The sequence below is a fragment of the Mus pahari genome, chromosome 8 (assembly GCF_900095145.1).
Source record: "Mus pahari chromosome 8, PAHARI_EIJ_v1.1, whole genome shotgun sequence".
Taxonomy (NCBI): Eukaryota; Metazoa; Chordata; class Mammalia; order Rodentia; family Muridae; genus Mus; species Mus pahari.
The window spans coordinates 52,232,739-52,253,294 of NC_034597.1; the positions used below are offsets into that span (position 1 = coordinate 52,232,739).

Consider the following 20,556-nt stretch of genomic DNA (forward strand, 5'->3'; position numbering starts at 1 on the left):
ACACAGATGGGAGTTGCTCCAAAGAACCTCTTTAAACAGGTTCATTTCCCCCATGTCCTTTCTTTTCCACCACCTCTGGTGGGTGCTGGGCTAAAAGGGAAGTTAAAGCATTTAATTAAATTAAAAATAGGATTTGAAAAAAATTAAAGTTACACACAGGGGACAGGAGCATAAGTGTACAAAGCTACATTCAGACTCCAAAGTGACATTGTGACAGAGCAGCTTAAAAAGACTTTGTGAACCATTGCCTTAATTGAACATAGAAACAAGGTCCTGATCTGTGCGATGTGCAATTGCACTGCACAAATGTAACCAGCTAATACTCCAATCTGTGGACTTACTGTAGACAGCCTGGAATGTCTGGATTCCCACTGACTGAAGTCAAGCTTTTGACTCCTATTAATAAAGAAAGTTCTACAAATCATGGTGTAGGGTATATCTGTTATACTATAACAGATACTCTGGATTTAAACTTTACTGTAGTTGACCTTTGAAAAGAAAATTTATTTTTCCAAGCTCATTTAATTTTGCCCTAAATTCTGTGCAAGCAAACACAGTGCTCCTGGCAACAACAGAGGACAGCTGTCATCTGCAGACGACCCCTGTGATGCCCATGCTATGAAACACTGAGTCACTAGGAAATGGAAAAATTGATGTTGTCTGTGGTGCTTTTTCACAAGTGAGAATGAGGAGTGTCTAGGTAATGCAGATGCCAGTGTAGGAGAGGGAGCCCACTAGGGAAGGAATGTAACCTTGACCGGCCTTCACCCTCACCACACTGTCTGTGCTATGCCTTTTATCATGGCTCACTACAAACCAGTGGAAGATCAGCACTGACATCCTAGTGGGGTCGCACTCAGACATCTCGTCAGAGTGCAATAGGAGCCCCATCATAGAACTCACCACTCCATCACTACTCTGCAAGATGATGTCCATCTGAGAGAGGGCCTCCAGTTTCCCAGCGTGAGCTTTAACGTGAACCCCCCTTGGGGCATCCATGCTTAGACTCCGAGTTGGGGATTCTAACCTGAAATGAGAAAAAAAAAATTAAGGCGCCTTTACATTAGGAACTTAAATATAGCCAGAGAGGAGAGAAAGGTACTTTGCAAAAATCAACAAAATGGGAACTGGATAAATGGTTCAATGAGTAAAAGCACAGACTGTACTCTCAGAGGACCCAGGTTCACTTTCCAGCACCTACAAGGTGGCTCACAGTTCTCTGTATCTGAAGTTCTAGGGGATCCAGAACTGCATGCCTAAGATTCAGAGACAAACATGCAGGTAAAACACTCATATACATAAAATAAAAATAAATCTTAAAAAATTTTTCAACAAAACAGGCAGATGTGTCAGCATTTTGGAGGCTGCAGCAGGAGGATCATGCATTTGAGGCCAGCCTGGGCTACATAGGAAGACCCTACTTAAAAAAAATAAGCCAACTAAGCATGTGGGTAAAATTAAATAAATATTTCCAAGGACACAAAAAAGGAGAAAAATGTAAAAGCAACATTGAAGCAAAGTGGAAGCTTGGATGGAAGGGGCCTTGTAGGTTTTTATATTTGTGAAGAGGTGTGTTGACTTAAACTTGGTTAGAAACTAATTTTCTTCATGCATATGAAAATACCCAGCACAATTAGTAGAAGAAATATGAGAGGGAGAACAAGGAAGGCCGTCTCACCAACAAAGGGTGAGAAAGAAGAGAAAGACCCAGCAGGGAAAATGAAACACAGGGTGGCTGATGGAGGTCTAGCCTCGAGTATCAGCCTTTACCTCAAGAACAGTAAGTATGGCTAAAGTCACCCATTAATCCATGAATATTCCTGTGATGACTGGTCTCAACTGACAACCTGAGATCCACAGTCATCTGGGAGGTAGGACTCACTCTGAGCGTGCCTGTGGGATTATCCTGATTTAACCTAATTGAGGAGGTGAGACCTACTCACTAGTCACAACCATTCCCTGTTATGATGGTTTGAATATGCTTGGCCCAGGAAGTGGCATCATTAGTGGGTGTGGCCTTGTTGGAATGGGTGTGGCCTTGTTGGAGGAAGTGTGTCACGGTGGGGGTGGGCTTTGAGGCTTATATGCTCAAGCTCCACCCAGTGCAGAAGAGACCCTCCTCCTAGCTGCCTGCAGAAGAGTCTTTTCCTGGCTGCCTTCAGATCAAGATTTAGAACTCTCAACTCCTCTACTACCAGGTCTGCCTGCACCAATGCCATGCTTCCTGCCATGCTGATAATGGACTGAACCTCTGAACCTGTAAGCCAGACCCAGCTAAATGTCTTCCTTTATAAGAGTTACCTTGGTCATGGTGTCTCTTCACAGCAATGCAAACCCTAAGACACCTGGGTTGGGTCCAAGGTTGTACAGAAAGGCTTAAGGGACATTCATCCCTCTCCATGTCCTAAGTGTGGGTCAGTATAATCAGACCAACTGCTTCAGGTACCTGTGGCCCTGACTTCCCAGACTAGGAGCTGAAATAGACCTTGATTTGTCAAGATAATTGATCACAGAAACAAGACAAGAAACTAAGGCAACACTCATAGAGAAATGCAAATTAAAATAACATCACAACTGCATATGATCCCCTTCTCGTAGTGCCTGCTAGGTGGTCCGCTGTGTCAAGATGAAGCTGAATATCTCCCTCCCAGCTGCCAACAACTGGGGACTAAAAGATGTTAAAATGTCATAATTAAACTCATTATTTTGTTTTCTTCCTTTTCTTTTCTTTTATTGAAAATAGATTGTTATACAATATATTCTGATTATGGTTCCCTCCCAAGTCTTCCAGGAATTCCCCCCCCCCCACCTTCCTGCCATGGGAATCCACACATCCTCACTCTCTCACTCACTAGGAAAAAAATGGCAACTAAAGAATAATAACAAAACAAAACAAAACAAACTGAATAGAACAAAACAGATGAAAATGAGCTGAGAAGGCACGAGATACACAGATAGAGACACCTTGACTTTCTCGGAATGATGGGCTGTAACCTAGAACTGTGAGCTAAATAAACCTTTTCTTCCTAAAGTTGCTTTTGTTGGGATAGTTTTATCTCAGAAGCAGTGACAAAACCGAGTCAGTAAGCCAACAGTAAGGTTTATCTTTAATTCTGAGACACAGCTTTTAAAACAGTTACGTTCACTTTAAAGCAAATCTCTAAAATGTCTCTTACTTCAAGATGTTTTTAATAAGATATTAAATAATCTTATGCCTGAAGAAAATATTCTTCATCCTCAGTGATATAATTCTTCAGCATTGATCTTATAACCCTTTCTAAAATTAATGAACATTATTATAGTCCACTAATCACCATTATTGATTTTTGTTACAGATGTCTCTAGATGGATAAAGTGTTGAGATAGTATTGAAAGGTTAGTTTGGCTAAGGAACTAGGATTGTCCATGTACAGTGAAGAATGCAGTCAGATACTTTATCAGAACATAACACAAATGGCCTCTGATAGAATCCCTGAGCCTGTCTAAAACCTCATATTTACTGTCTGCATTTCTATAGTGTTCTGGGTGTTCTGAACACCCAACAGAATCACCCACTAAACTCTGTGTACAAGCATTAGCTTGTAGAAACATTTCTCTTCCATGTTTACTAACTGGTGCCAAAGGGCTCCAACCCCATGGCCAGGTTGCTACAGCAGTGACCTCATGCGGTGGTTCCGATCTTCTGTTACTTTTTCCTCTCTAATAAAATACTTGAAAGAAGCAACTTAAAAGAGGAAGGATTTGTTTTGGCTTGTGTTTGGGGTGGTGCAGCCCCTCATGGTGGGGTCAGCATGGCGGAATGCACTCTGTGATGCTGGAGCTTGCGATGGTCTGCTCACATCTGGGCAGGTCAAGAACCTGGTTATAACCCACATAGCCCTACCCATTCCTTATAAGCAGGTCCCACCTCCTGAAGGCTTTATACCTCCCCCAAACAGTGCCACCAACTGGGGAGCAACTGCCCAAATACATAAGTCTGGCGGCAGGGGGGGTTTATTCTACATCCTTACTATGATAGTTCATTTATTTTAAAATATTATTTGGTCTTTGACACAAAAATGTATTAGCAGAATTAACAGTGGATCTAGCAGCCTAGGATGGCCGATAGACTCTGTAAGTGCAAGCTTATGTACAAAACTATTCCGTCACCATGCACAAATACATCAATGGCTGAGGGCCATCACAAATGGAGAAACACAGTATATCCGTCTTATATGAAGTGCATAGAATAGTCAAGTCCACTGAAGGAAAGTAGTGTTGTGGATACCAGGCCTGAGGTGGGGAGGGGAGGATAAAGAACTATTTAAGGGAGTGGAATCTCAGCTCAAAGAGAAAACAGCTCTGGAGATGGACTATGTACAGCCATGGTTCAAAACCAGTTGGGATGACGTAATGCCACTAAACTACACACTAAACATGGCTAAGTGGGTAAACTGTAGATGATGTGCATTTTACCACAGATACTAAAGCTTTCTAAAATTTTTGCAAATATTAATTTATCCTGTACTTGCTTTTATAACATTATTTCCTTAGTAACGTGTGTGTGTGTGTGTATGTGTATGTGCACACACAGAGACACACGTATGTGCTTACACACCAGGCATGCACCTACAATTGGAATTAACATTTCAAGAATGCTTATTTCAAATTCTTCTGTGAGGCTTTGCATTTTTTAAGGTGGAGTAGAGATGTACAGTGGACAGAAGGGACCCCCCTCAGAGGGAAGAATTTGTTCAAAAGCCTGGGGTGGAAAGGGGTGGTAAACAAACATCTGGGAGGCATGTGAGGGAGACGAGGATAGCCAGGTCCAGCCCCACCCCTGTAGGGCCCTGCGTGCACCCATCATAACCATGGCGGGTGCGGAAGCAACAGAGTATTTAAAACAGTCAGTGTCCGCTGAGGAGTGTTCCTCTGACAGGAGTGTGAGGAGCAGACCCCTACTGTCCTCTGGACCCTGAACAGAGGCAGTGGGGACAAGAGAAGAAGAACATGAAGTCACATCGAAGTTCAGATCCAACAAGACTTTGGACTTGCCATGGGTTCTAATAAGCACTAACCAGATAGTTATGTGCAGGAAAGTAAAGACTACCAATGCAGTAGGAGTGAGGTGGGCACGTTGTGAGCGTCTGTCTGCAGGCACACCTCATTGTTTGCTACGAGAACGTTTGTTTATATTGAGTAAATTCTTACCTAAGGTCTTGAAATGGGTCGGCTCTGACAAGGGGCGTCTCCACTGAGTGTTCAAAAAGAGCTCCTTCTGGCCCTACAAGAAGACCAGAGATGTGTCAGGAACAAAAGTACAAGAACTAGCCCAGCCAGATCAGCAGCCAGTCCAGCCAGGAGGCCGAGCATCTCTAATCCCAGAATCCAGATGTTTTGGCTTAACCATCAAGCGCAGCAAATCCCAACCCAGAGCCTACAGTTAGCTATTGTTGGAAACCAGAGTTCACATTTTAAGTCTTTAGGCTGCAGAGCTTCCTTACCTAAGTAACAATCGATGCTGGCTGGAAAGTGATGCATGCTGGGGTTAGAGCACAGCTGCTTAACAACCCTAAGGCAGCAGGGCAGACTGTGGCCCAGGGCACTCAGTGTGAGCCGTGAGATAAACTGTCACGTGTGACCCAGGAAGTGTGCAGGAGAGGACTCACACAAAGCAGCAGGGCAGACGGAGCTGAGTACACGAGAATGAGTGAACACTTTGCTGGGCCCAGAGGCTCCTCAGGGCAACGCTGATCTACTGCTCAGGTTATGTTTAAAGTACTTCTTACCTTGACTATCATGGGCATATGCACAGATTTAAGCAGCCGTGCTTCATCTGTGCATACCCACAACAGTTTATCCAGTAGGTTATTTATCCACTAGCTTCTGCCAGGCCAAAGCTCAGCCCCTCCCTAAGTCTCACTCATACCTAGATTCCATAATTAACTGGGCCCCTTCCCAGATTTAGGCCACACCCTTGCCTAGACTGCACCCTGCCTGGGACATGCCCTGCCTAGGCCACACCCCTGCCTGGGCCACACCCTGCCAAAGGCACGCCCTTGTACCAATTCTGCCCTGGTTTGTTTTCTGTTGTTTTGATAAATACAGTCACCAAAAGCAACATGGGAGGAAAAGGGTTATTTTAGTTTACAGGTTCAGGTCTTATCACTGATGGCTGCCTAGGAAGTGGTTAGAAATGCAATCTTGAGTCCTATACCAAACCTTCTTGTTTATAATTTAGATATGAAATAGTCCCCTCGGGCTCATGTGTTTCATTACTAGGTCTCTAGTAATAGTGAGGTTGTGGAACCTTCAGGAGGCTGGCCTAGCTGGAAGAGGCAGGTTGCTAGGGGCAGGACTTTAAGCTCATCGTTCTTCTTATTTCTGGTTTGAACTCTCTCCGTTTTCTGAACCTCTGAGGTGTATAAAACTGTGCTGGGCCATCAGCTCCCTCAGCTCACCATGTAGCCCAAGTCTCAAATTCATGATCTTCTACCACTGAGCGTTGGGACCACAGGCACATGCCCCTCCCTGCACCTGCTTTAATCTACTATCATTGGATTCCTAGTATCTTTTAGAAAAAAAAAAGGAAGCCAGGACACCACTTCTGTGACAAAGGCTGCAACACTAGGTCATCACTTTAGATGTGTTTAGGAATGATGTGTATGTTGCATAAAATTGTACATCGGGGTTGAATCTACTTCCTGCTAACACTGTGAGAGAAGAATGCTCCTGTAGGCCTTCCTATCCGAACAGAAAAAAATCAGGAAGCGGCTTAATCCCACCTGTCTGCTTGTACCTCTAGTCTCCCAGAAGCACAGCAAGTGAGTTTACAACAGGTTCTGAAAATGTTTTTCATAGAATTATTTTTTCTGCTGAAGGTGAGCCCAGTGAGCATAGGATTCCACTCAGGCAGAGGAGAAGCTGTTATGTGGACACATGGGGTAGTCAAGTACTGGGCGTCATGGGAATACTGCCAGACATGGGTTGTACAGAGAGATCTGTCAGCCGTTGGCTACAGCGACTGGAAAGAGATAAAGGAGAAAGAAGGTGGGTGAAGCCTCATCCTTCAGATACAAACAGGATGTCGAAAGAAATGCCGGGAAGAGCCTTAACACAGCTAACTAGCTTTCCTTAGCAGAGTGCAGAGCAGAGCTGGCGACGCCTAGCTGCCCCTGGCTGGCTCCACGGACCTGTTACCCGCAGTCTGCCTGTGCCGACCACAACGGCCTGCTCCTCTGCAGAGAACAGCAGCTTGCCATCTTCGGAATTGATCTGAAAGTGCTGGCTCTGGACTTCTACCATCCGGGCACCTGAAAGGCAAGTCGGCACAGCATATCAGACGTGGTTACTGTAAGCCACATTGATTCCTTGTTTCTACAACTTTTGTGTCAACCACTACCAAACAATGCACTTCCATATGTGTACCAGGGCACTCACTCCACAACATCCCTGCCACAATAATAATACATAAACCCCCCAAAAGGCTTTGGTGACAGATTTAGTTAGGAATTAAAGCTCACGATTTGCTCAATTTTCTTTTTCTTAAGAAAATCTGGTTTAACTTTTGATAATTGTGGTTTGAATAGGTGTGCCCCCCACCCCATAGACTCATATGTTTGGATGCTTGCATAGAGAATGGCACTATTAGGATGTGTGGCCTTGTTGGAGGAAGTGTGCCACTGTGGGGGCAAGCATTGAAGTCTCCTATGCTCAAGCTATGCCCAGTGTGGCACACAGTTGCCTGCAGATCAAGATGTAGATCTCTCATCTCCTCCAGCATCATGTCTGCCTGCACCCTGCCATGTTTCTGGCTGTGATAATGGAATAAACCTTTGAAACTGTAAGCCATCCCCAATTAAGTGTTTTCCTTTATAAGAGTTGCTGTGGCCATGGTGTCTCTACACAGCAATAAAACCCAAACTAAGACAATAATTATATGTACTGTTCTACCCAGAGATTCAGGGTCACTAATATCTCTTATATACATTATATTAACATTGCTCTTATTGAGTAAAATACAACATTTTCTGACCAAAATAAGTTAGGAAAATACAGGGCAACTTATTCTATGCAGGCTCACTGCTTCCTTCATGCAAGAACGATAGAATGCACCACGCGTGGATCTGCTTGTTTCCATGAAAGGCACGTTGGGTAAAATGGGAGGTAGCCACAGAGCCTCCTCTCCAGCTCCCTTCCATCCTGGGGGCAAGGCAGAGTGGGAACATCCTTCGCTTTATCGTCAGAGTGGAAAATGACTCCTTTTGATTTTCTTCCCCCATACACCCTCTTCGGCCGCTCTTTCTGACAACTGCAGTTGCTGGTCTGGTCTTCCTGTCAAACCTGGACATTTTCTGTAAGTGTTAAGAATCCTTGAGTACATTTGTGGTTTCCTGGTCCATCTGGGGCACTCATTGCAACGTGGGCATTTCAGTTCTGGGCTCCTCAGAACAGCACTGAGTTTGTCCCTGTTCATAGGGTGGGTTTCTGGAATCCTTCCTGGGCTAGACCTTAACAAGAGCTAATGATGGTGGTCCCTCTATGAGGGTCCAGGCCAGCCTCTTGGCAAGTTCTTGCTTCTTTGTGGAAGAGTGAGGCATCTCCACACTGGTACTTTCATTGATCTCTGCCATTTTCTCAATTTCCAGAAATTCCCTTCAGTGATGCAATGCTTAGCCCCGCCCCCTTCTCCACACTTGGCACTCTTCCTTCTACAAAGGCCTCAGAAGTTTTGCCTCAAAAATTGTTCTGTGTCCTCTGGGATTCGATGCTTAGAAGAATGGGTCCAAGCTCTAGAAGGGACTGTCACACACTGATGTGTTTTCCCATGGGCCACTCTCAGAAAATGCATTTGTTATTTGTCTTGTTTTCGTAACAAAATACCCAACAGAAGCAAGCAAGGTTTATTCCGGCTTCTGGTTCTAGGAGGTTGTGGCAGGAACTGGTATGGGGCAGGAACAAGAGGTACTGGTCACTGCATTAGCAGGCAGGGTATAGAGAGTAAACAGAAAGAGGGGCTCGGCTGTAAAACCCCAAGTCCATCCACAGTGACCCACTCATTTTCAATGAGCCCTTACTTCCTAATGGTTCCACCCTCTCTGCCTGCTGAGTGCTGGGACCACAGGTGGGCTGCTATGCCCTCCAGCATTCACATGGGTGCTGGGGGCCTCTGGTCCTTACATTTCACCAACTGGGGACCAAGTGTCAAAGCACACCAGTCTATGGAGGACATGTTCCATCCAAACCACAACACAGCAATACCTCTTCATAGTGCTGATTCCTGCTGTCATGACTCCTCATGGCTTGCACCCCTTCCTGTCCCCATAAAACTGACAAGGCCATCCTGTCCCCTCCTTTTCCCAGGCTGCTCTCTGTCCTCCAACCCCTAAGAGTCTGCCTCGAAGTTTGATTCCCCAACAAACTCTTTCCAGCCATGGAGTGGTCTAGCTTGGCGTTTTCACCGACAACCATTCACAGCTGAGATAAAAATACTTTCTAGGAGGAAGGACTTCAGGCCTTGAAGGGGATAGGTACTCCACAGAGTCAACTAACCTGGGCCCTTGGGGCTCTCAGAGTCTGAAGCCACCAACCAAAGAGCATACCTAGGCCTCCACACTCACATGTAGCAGATGTGCAGCTTGACCTTCATGTCAGTCCTGAACAACTGGAATAGAGGTTATCCCAAAAGCTGTTGCCTGTACACTTTCAATGAGAAACTTTTTGTTTAAACCTGCACAACTAGTGACCATTTCTTGGAAGTGGGAATGGGAATCACATGTGTGACAAAAGACAAGAGTGTCACCATTGCGGGACACAGAGGAAGGAGGGCCAGAGCAGACACAGAGACAGAGAGGAGCTAGTCTGGGTCCATCCTAGTTGACTCTTCTTTAGCTCCCAGAATTTGAAAAGAATCCCCCTTTCAACTATAAATATAGAAACTATTGTGTTATGGTTTGGGAGACTGCTCAGTGGCAAAGCATTTGCCCTGCAAATGTAAGGACCAGAGGCCCCCAGAACCCACGTAAATGCTGGGGGGCACGACAGCCCACCTGTGGTCTCAGCACTCAGCAGGCAGAGATGAGGGAATCCTGCAGTAAGCTGCCCAGCTAGGCTAGCCAAATCGCTGGGCTCTAAGTTCAAGTGAGAGACCATGTCTCCGTGTTTAAGGTGGAAGGTGATAGAAGAAGACACCCAAAGTCAACCTGTAGCCTCTCACATAGTGTGCATGGAAGACATGAATACACATGTCCTCCAGCACACGTATGGGAACCCATCCACATATGCATGCACAGCCCACACAGATACAAATGCAATTTTCCCCCCTTGGGGGAAGGAGATGAATGTGAACAAAATATATTTTATGCTATTCCCCAAGAAATAATCTTTTAAAACATGTAATTAAGAAACTTTTGTTGTATATGTGTTCGTTTCTGTATTAATACATAAGATTGTTTTCCATTAAATGTTCCTCAGAGACTATAAAAAAAGAAAAAGTTCCCCTTCGAACATCCATTTTCCCACCTATAAAGCACAGGCACTTTATCAGTATCCAAACTCCCCAATAAATCACATTAAAAAAATAAGAACAAACAAATAAGCAATTTTTAAGGGTCAGGAAAGATTCCCCTACCCCTTATGTGTTACTACATATTTCCTGTGTGTGGTTATTTGGCCACATATGGAATCCAGGACTGACACATTCAGCAAATGCTCACTGAGAAAAGTGAACAATGCCCCCCAAACATCTGAAGCCAGCAGCTGATTAGGGAATTTAAAGAATGGTGCTAAGAGGCTGCATCGGGGACCTAGCATTTGCCTAATTGGAGACCAACTGGCTGCTTTTGAAAACTATAGCTAAGTAGATGGGAGCTGGGGAAAGCTGGCTGCTCTGTAAGCTGCAGTCACTGTGCGCTGTGCAAATGATGGGAGGAGATACACTTGGAAGGGGTGGGCATGGACCAAGGTGGGTAGGGGAGGAGAGGGCATGGGGGAAGGGGAGGAAGAGGGGGGAGAATAAGAGAGAAAGAGGGAAAGAGATGAGAAGGGATGGAGAGAGTGTGGATATGCCTCTGGCTGTGGGCCAAGGCCTCTGTTCTCTTGCGCCTAGCTAACTTGGTCTTTTGAATATAATACTCTATTTCTAGCGCTAACCTTCACAGGTCTCTATTGCCTGGTACTGAAATCGTTTTGATCAAAATATGAGGGACTGGGGAGGCTCTCAGTGGGTAAACCGTTTGCCATGCACTCAGTGAGGACTCAAGTCCCCAAACAGCATGCATGTAAAAGCTGGGTGTGGCAATTCACGCATGTAACCCCACCCTGTATGGAGACAGGAAGATTCTAGAACTCACTGGCCCTCCAGTCTAACCAAACGGGTGAGTTCCAGGCTCAGTGACAAACCTTGTCTTCAACTGAGGAAGACAGCAGCACACACACACACACACACACACACACACACACACACAAAACCTCTGCCTCTTGGTGCTAACTGCTCCCTATGAACAACACCAAAGCTAGAAGGCTCATGTTTTCTTATTTCTAAATAAACTTGCAATTCTTTCGAAGAAACCTCCATCTGTTCAGCCTCACCCACAGACCTGGAGCCAGTGAGCTGCTGTGAGGATGGCGGACTCACCCACTTTCACCCGGCCTGTGACCTCCCCTTCTGAGTTGCGAGCACTGACTGTCACATTCTGGGTTGACTGCAGAAGCAGAGATGAGTCCTGGAAAGGATTTACAAAATTAACAAAATACACCTCTATATGTGCATATAGTCTATATTTATACTTTCTATATCACTACACACACACACATATTTATTTTTTTACTACAAATGTATAGGATCCTAGTGATACACACACACACACACACACACACATCCTATACATTTGCACTAAAAAATTTTAAAACCTCAGATTTATATTATTTTCAGTGTATAAATATATTAACTTTTAAAAATAGGTTATAATAATCCTTTGAGTTTATAATCCTTTGAGTTTGAAGATGCTATGCTGCTCCTAACATGTTAATTAGTTCTCCAGGCAAACAGGTTCTAATGGGTGTTGTATCTTTGCCAAGCCAGTCCCAGTCTTTGTTGTCGGGGTTACTTATGTTCAAGGGAGATCAGAGAATGGTTAGATAGTCTACAAGAAATACTACGCTGCTTACTGTCAAAGCACAAAGGCTTCTCCCAATAAAACACAAATCCTGACACAGAAGGACAAGTACCACAGGAGCCCCCAGCTGTGTGGCCACTCAGGAGGATGGGATGGTGGAGGAGGTTCATCAGTGGGTGAGTTACAGCTCAGCTGGAACTGTAGCTGGGGAGTGCTATGGAGCAGCAGTTAACAGTGTAACATAGTTCACATCGTGACACTGATGCACTGCACATATCAAAAAGCTAGAAGACATCACTTTTAATGTCTCTACTATAAAGAAATGATCAATTTTGGAGGAAATGTGTTTGACCTAGTTCCAACATTACACAGTGTATGTATGTGTTGAAAACATCCCAGGGTACTCTTTAAAATGTAAGTTTTGGGAAGGTCAGATGTCTTGATAGATTAAAAAGCTTCTTGTGTGTGACTGAACACCTGACTTCCATCCCCACATCCCATAATGGAGGCAGAGCGACAACTTTCAAAAGTTGTCCCCTGCTGCGCGCGCGCACACACACACACACACACACATAGAGACACACACACAGACACACACACACACACAGACACACACAGACACACAGACACAGACACACACAGAGTAAATAAAATTTTTGAGAAATATGTAATGTGTCTTTCCTGGTGTGTGCTTGAGAGAAGGGCTGCTGTGACTGTGCAAACTCAGGCCCTCATGCTTGTCAAGCAGGCTCATTACCAACTGAGCCATCTCCCCAGCCCCACACACTGCTTTAGAGAGTGCCATGAAGCCAGAGCAACATTCACGAAGAAGACATTCTTTCAGCTCAGCACTGGAGATTCGTATTGAATGGCAAACTCTTCAGATTGATAGAAACCCACTCCCTAGAAACTCATAACTAACACATTGGACTCCACGGGTTTCTGAGGGGCAGATCTGTTCTGCACACATCAGTGTTGTTACAAACTGCTGCACAGCTAGGTTATGTTCATTTGTTTGTGTTGTATGTCCTAGCTGACATCAATGTCACATTGTGAACCCTTAATATGTGGTTGGTTTTCTGACTTACTTTCTAACTGTAGTCCCTGTTCTTAAAGCATTCTGGAAATGGCAGCCTGATAAAACACAACTGAAGTCGTTCATTCTAGAAGGTTCCATTCGCTATGCTCCATTTACCTGACTTCGGTCACCAAGTCCTGAGGGATGACTTGGAAAAGAGGGGAGAATGGACTGTCATATTTTACTTTATTCAGACCTGACTTAGTAACAAAATCATGTGCTAATTTTCTTTGTCCTCATACAGCAGTGTTCTTAACATTTCCAAGTGTGTATTTCAAGAAGTTTAACATTTCCTACTATGGTTAATGTAAGTGCACTGCAGCGATCTGCTCAGATCTGACTCACGCATGAATCAGCCACAGTTACAGAGCATCAGCATGTGCTCCTTCAGCCAGTAAGAGTCCTAGAAGTAATTTGACTTCATCTAAGTTCTGCCCGCCCCAGAACCTCCCCTTTGTGTCAGTACTGACTACGACTCTTCAAGTGCCCTAATAGAGCAGAGCCTGGCAAACACGGCGCTGGCAGTCCTTGTCCTTCCCTCAGTCCCTCTGCCTTGCTAAACTGTTAGATTACATTCTAAAGCTAGCCACCAAGGTCTATTCCCTTATGTGGTCACTTCCTCCCCTGAGGCTGACCACCAGGTTTCAGCTATCAAAGCACTGAAGTCTAGCAATCAAAAGACCCGGTTGGCTCACCTAATTAACATACCCAATCAAAGCAAACCAACTCATCTTAACCAGGTGGGAATCTCCTTTTTCCATCATAAATTGCCATTTGCCCATGGGTCATGCATGTCTGTCTTCTCTCTATCTAGAGGCAGTCCTTTCTTTGTCCCTCCAGGTCAAATATCCTCCTCCCCCTTCCCTGTTCCTTTTCCCTTCTCCCTTGTCCTCTATCTCCTGTCTTTGTATCTTGCTCCCTGTCCTCTTGTTCTTCCTTTTGCTGAGAACTTGGTCTTGGGGTGCATTGTGCTGACACCAGTCCTTACAACTCTCATTCTGCAGTCGGTAAGACACCCTAACAGCTCTTTGGGAATAGCTGTCCTTCGGTCTCTGTGATCCTTTTTAATGATTACATCATAGTGACTGGTGTGGAGCTGCTTATGGTGAGGCTCACAATCCTCTGAGCAGCATAACTCACACAGAACGTCTGTATGACCGGAGTTTCTCCCGAGATCCTCCGAGAGCCCTGAGTGTCCCAAATCAAGGCTGTTCGGCTGCTTGCACCAGTGGAGGGATGGTTAATTGCTCTGGGTAAAGATGTTTTAATCCTAAATTACATTATTTCTTATGGGTTAACTTGCTGAGTCTACTAAATTCAGAGCAGAAGCATTTAAGAACAAAATTTTTGTAGCACATATTCTGTAAAGTCAACTGTCCCATAGCACATTATTAGAACATACTATGAATGTGTGTACACACCTACGTGCTAAAAATCCCCTCTGAAAAACAGAATTTCTGTGCTGAACTGTTACTTATGTTTCATGGAGTGTGTGGAACCCGACCTTCTTACCACTCTGGAGCGGATTTCTTTGGCGTACAGTGGAAATAAAAATTCTGACTCCCCTTCCAGGCGAAGTCCATCTGCTGTCACATGCAAGTAACCCATTCCTATCTGGTAAAGAAAAGAGACAGGAAGTTTCCATTGTTTTATTTTTTTTTTTTTGCTTCTTCTCAATTAACTAAAATTACACATTCATCTTTATACATTCCTTCCATTTTTCTATATTTCTCCTAAATATTTGAAGCTTTAGTTGTTTATATTCAATATCTTTTTAAAAAACCTTTTCTTAAGTACAAAGGTCTATTTGAGAGATATGTGTAAGATTTAACAAATCATTTTATAATAAACACCTAAGAACCATGACCACATTAAAAAAAAAAACATTTCTGTAACAGTTTAATCTTGAGGACATTGATGATTGATTGATTGATTGATTGTGGCCACATATGTGCCATGGTGTCTGTGTAGAGGACAACTTGCAAAAGTTGGCTCTCTCTCTTGGCCATGTGGGTCCCAGGAATCAAACTCAGGTTGTCAGGCTGGGTCCGTCCCTTTGCCTACTGAGCATCCCTCCATGTGGAGTTCGGAGGAAGCCTTGAGAGGATATGTAAAGAACAGAAAGTTCTGAATGAATGTGCATGTTTGGTGGCCACTTCAAGAACCCAGTGCCACAGACAGACCTATGGGAGGGTCAAAGCCTTCCTCCAGGCAAGGATCTGATGAAATTGGTGAGCCACCCTCTCTGCTTCACATCCAGATACTGACAGTGTGCAAAGCCCAGCAACTGCAGCTTCCCCTGCCAAAGAATTGCAACCTGAGACTTCTACCTTACTGAGACCTCCTACAGGGACAAGATGGCACCTCCTGGGTGAGTGCATAAGGAGCCTGCCAAGGGGGGTGTGGTGTAATTGGTGCTGCTCCAGCAGATAGAGCGCGGCCCATCCATCCCAGCTTTTCTGGACAAGCGTCTGTCAGTCTTCATTTCCTCACCACCGTAGTCAGGCTTCCAGGACCAAGCTGTGCTGGACCTGATACCTTGACCCTGCTTTTTAATTTTTAAATAAAGATACAATAAAATGGATTCTTCTGAGGCATACAATTCTTGAAGTTTCAGCCCACAAATGTATATACATATGCTAACCACAATCACAATTAGGATTTATTATCCCTCAAGACCTCCTAAACATCCTTTTAAGGCTGCATGTTCACTGTGTTCTTGATGAAATAAATATTTGTTGGAGAACTTTAACTGAGAAGCACTTTCAGGAGGAGAGAAGTCTGTGTTCCCGGGGCAGCATTCCCCAAGTCTACAGTCACAAAAGGGCCAGTAAGCCAAAGACAACGCCGTGGGAGATCATGGCGACCACCGTGCTGTAAAACCATCTGGGGTCACTTAGCTTCCTTCATTCCCTGTGCATTCCTGGCCACACTGGACCACTTCTTCCTTCAGGACCACATTACAGGCTCACACCGCAGCCTATACTATGTGATTTCCATGTTCTGAAGCACAGCTGGGCAATGGGTATCACTGAGTCATCCTCACCCTGCCACCCTGTCAAGGCTTCCACCCAAGAATTCCAAAAAGGCCTCCACGTTGACTGAACGTGAATTATCAATTTATTTCCCACATCTCGATGAGACTCAGAACAGAGGAGGCAGCAGCCTTGCGATTGAGATCTGATAGGGAAAGTCTAGGAGAGTCCATGTTTAGTACAGCTTTATGACCTGAGACAGGAGCGCTGTGTGAGGAATGAGCAGTCCCCCTGAACACTTGATAACGACACAAATCATGTCACGGAGTGAACACTTCTCCATAGATTTCAGAAGAAACTCCTTAGAGAATACAGTTTGGGGCTTCTGTAGTGTTAGAGATAGTTATATGTCAGTTTATAGGTGTCTACCTCTACTTTTAGCTGTTGCATACTACCTCATGGTATGAATGTAACAACTCCTTATTGTTTTTATTGTTTGAGAATTTCACACATGTGTACTGCATTTTGGTAAAATCCTATCCCTTTCCTTCCCACTCCTCTCTTCTCCTCCTCTTCTTTTCCTTCTCAACTTCATGTGCTCATAGAAGACTTTAATCCATTATTTTACCTTAAGAATAGGAGGGATGCTAGACTATAACATTTCCTCTCAAACTGTATAACTGTAGAGCAATTAACCCAGTACATTTGCAAAGAGACCCAGGAGTCTGTGGGGACGTGTTATGGTCCGGTCAGTATCCTATTATTTAATAGAATACAGATCAACGACTTCTTGTAACATCCTGGATTAGACAGCATGTCTGAAAAACCCAAAGTAATTTTGTGGTATCAACCTAACATTAAATGTGTGCCACTTCTTAATGTTCATGACTATACACACACACACACACACACACACACACACACACACACACACACACGCTCCTGCAAAGCTCATCTGACCTTTCATTTCTTTTCATGCTCTAGAATCAAAAAATACTTATTGAATACATAGTTGCATCCAATACACGGGGATATGGATAAGGAAAGGCATTTAGTGGCTATTATGATAACCATCTAATTGATTTTATAGTTCTGTGCAGATAATCGTAAAGTTGGGATTCAATACAGAATTTGTACAGTAATAAAACAACAAATGTTTTATGTGATTAGGAATCTGGGTCCACAAAAATAAGAAATTAATAGTTAATTAAAACTCATGAGCAAAGTACATGGACATAAAAGCATCAGCTTTCTACAAGGAGGCACCACAGAATCGTTTGTTATGTTAAGTGCCATAGAAAAGAAGAAAGTTGTGACTTGACTGAGTCTACCCAACAGGCTCAGGAAGTTGGATCCTTGGTCCTCACCCAGTAGGTGGCGCTGTTTGAAGAGGTTTAGGAAGTGCAGCTTTGCTGAAGAGAGTCTGTCACTGGGGGTGGGCTTTGAGATGCCTTCCTCTCTTGCCCTTGAAGATGTGAGCTTCTAGTTTCCTGCAGCCACACTTTCCCACCATGATGGTGGAGTCATATCCTTCCAGAAATATAAACCCAAAGAAACTTTTCCTTCTATAAGTTGCCTTGGTGTCTCACACACACAGAGAAGTAACTAATATACACACAGTCGCCCAGCCTTTGTGAAGAAATGCTGGGATTCAGTATTCAGTACCATCATGCCACTGCAGAATATGATCAGTATAAACTCTAACCCAGAAATCACATCCTATATTGTCTAATGTTAAATACACTCATACCTATAATCTTTACTTACATATAATTTATAATAATTTCTAATATATGCATAGTAAGTACAGTTATATGCAGATATAATACAAATATACAATATTTGTATACAATATAATATATATTATAATATAATATATTCAATAATGCTTCTCAAGCTATATTTTAGTTTTATGAGATATTACCAGAATGTGTAGAAATGCAGATGTTTACTATGTGAAGACAGTGATGGTAGCTATGGCAGGAACAAAGGCACAGAAAATGTAGGGTTCGTTAAGTGTACTTCACACTAAACCTCAACTGTAGCTATCGTTCTTGGGAAGAGTCTGGGCACACATCACACCCTCAGCTGCCTGGGGAAAACACTCGGTCTAAACTGTGATGTTCCTCACAGTAGCACTTCTATCTCAGTGGATCTATCTTGCCAAATCAATGTATTCTATATTAAATGAGAACCCCATCCCAGAATGCACCAAACAAGGGCTTCTTGTGACATAGCTTAGTGGTAGAGCACTTACCTAACATGCAAAAGGTCTTGTGTTCAATTCCCAGCACCATGAAATAAACAAAATGTACACAAAATATCAAGGCAAATAAGGTTGTGCAATTATTTTTAACATATGGGAATATTTAGAATAGAATAAATTCTTTAAGACTGCTGGTATTTTATTTACTAAATCTGTTGTGAATATTGAAGTCTGCATATAACCATATGTGTGTCAAACGGAGTGTTGAAAACACGCAAATGTTGCATTGCTTTGGTTTGAGTGTGGTTTAAATGTGTCTTCCAAGGCAGTGGTTCTCAACCTGTGGGTCCAGACCCCATGTGGGTCAAATGATTCTTTCACAGGAGTCACCTAAAGCCACTGGAAATGTCAGATTCATAGCAGTGTTAAAATTACTATTATGAAGTAGCAACAAAAATAATTGTATGGTTGGGAGTCACCACAGCATGAGGAACTGTATGAAAGAGTTGCAGCTTTAGGAAGGTTGGGAGCCACTGCTCCAAAGGCTCCTGGGTTGGCAGCTTGGTCACTGGGGTGGCAGCTTTCTGGACTTTTGAAAGGTAAGTCCAAATGGAAGGCCCTCAGGTCAATGGCAACTTGCACATGAGAGAGTCTGAGATATTTGTCTGGGAGGGAGATTCCTAGTTAGCTCTCATGGGAGAGTTGTAATAAAATCCCCAGCTGGGCCCCACCAGTCTGGCTTTTTGTCTGTTGATTGGATTCTTCCTGTATGTTCATGTACACACTTTCACCAGGCATCCTGAGGTCCCCCTCAGAGCTGAACCTAAGTCCTTAAACCTCCAGAATTATGAGCTGAACGAACAAGCCTTTTTAGATGAAGTCATCTGCTTTAAATGGAACATCTCAATAAGCTCCCTATCCCAAAGGCTCGGGGAACACCAGTGGGGAGGAGGCAGAGAGCTTGTAAGAGCTGGAGGAGGGGAGGAGCTCGGGGAAAGCTCTTGGGCCTGGCATACTGGGTGCACTCTGGAACTCACGGTAGCTGTGGTTACCTGCACAAGATCAAGTCAGCCAAAACTCTGGCACAGATAGGTAGAAGATCTCTGGGCCACAACCCTTACTGGGGAGCTAGTCAATGGATAACTGCTGGAGAAGAATCACTCTTCTAAGAGGGTGTGGCCACTGGAAGGTAGATGTCCCATGATGCTCCAGTGCATGGCTCCATACCCCTGAACTTTTGGGCAGCACTAATTGGATTTACTGAGTTATAAAAACAATGGCCTGAAATTGGGAATTGGATCTGTTAGAGAGATATAGAGAGAACTGTAGGAGGGGAGAGGAATAAATATGATCATATTTTAATGTATACATATTTAACATATATATTATCAAGACTACAGGAAAACTAAATGAAAAACAAACAAAAATCCTCGTCTTTAAAAACAAACAAATACTTGCCTCAGGTATTTTATTACAGTAATTTAATTTAGATGAGAGCAGGCATGCAAACACTAAACTATAGAACTGACGACATGAGGAAAATCCAGTTCTATAGATGGTAATCTGTAAATGGCCACTAAGGCTTCTTGATAGAATCAACCACAAATTCAAGATTAGAATTTTCCTACCCCATAGAGATAATGACTAATGGAAAATACAACGCAATAAAAATTAAAAACTCAGTACAATAATTTACAAGGAGTCAGAGAAAGCAATACTCACTGGAGAAAACCACATCACTTTCAGAATCCAGATAGTGAGAGCGAGATTCACAACAAGGATGGCGAGCAGGAGAAGAACGAACAGGTATAGGCAGCGCTTCCTCCATCCGTAAATGCCAATCTTGTAGACAGGCTGGTTCTCGGGCCTCTCTATGTGAGTGCCCTCCGTGACCGTGGTGTACTGTTCTCGAACCATCTTCTAGGGAGGGGAGGAAGGAGGGCAGAGAACTTAGTTGTCAGTACTGATATATCATGAGTCTAGAAAATAATTTTACTCCAGACCAGAAGCCAGGTATGGTGTGTACACCTGTAATCCCAGAGCTCAGAGGGGGGAGGGGAAGGGAGCAGACGGTTCAAGGAAATCCTTGGTTTCATAGTGAACTCAAGGTCAGCTGCATAAGTCTCGCTCTCAAGGGAAGAACAAATGAGAGAGAGAGAGAGAGAGAGAGAGAGAAGAGGGGAGGGGAGGAGAGAGGAGGGG

General features: G+C 43.9%; 1 protein-coding gene across 1 annotated transcript in view; it reads right to left on the bottom strand.

The window, feature by feature from the left end:
* Sgcg (sarcoglycan gamma) overlaps positions 1 to 20,556 on the bottom strand; it is a 37,752-nt gene that overhangs the window by 3,711 nt on the left and 13,485 nt on the right. The window contains exons 2-7 of the mRNA XM_021203743.1: positions 20,077 to 20,274; positions 14,686 to 14,787; positions 11,615 to 11,702; positions 7,173 to 7,292; positions 5,191 to 5,263; positions 904 to 1,027 (exon numbers count right to left, since the gene is read on the bottom strand). Of these exons, the coding sequence (XP_021059402.1) occupies positions 904 to 1,027; positions 5,191 to 5,263; positions 7,173 to 7,292; positions 11,615 to 11,702; positions 14,686 to 14,787; positions 20,077 to 20,271 (702 nt within the window). The 5' untranslated portion in view covers positions 20,272 to 20,274. The remainder of the gene's footprint in view (positions 1 to 903; positions 1,028 to 5,190; positions 5,264 to 7,172; positions 7,293 to 11,614; positions 11,703 to 14,685; positions 14,788 to 20,076; positions 20,275 to 20,556) is intronic.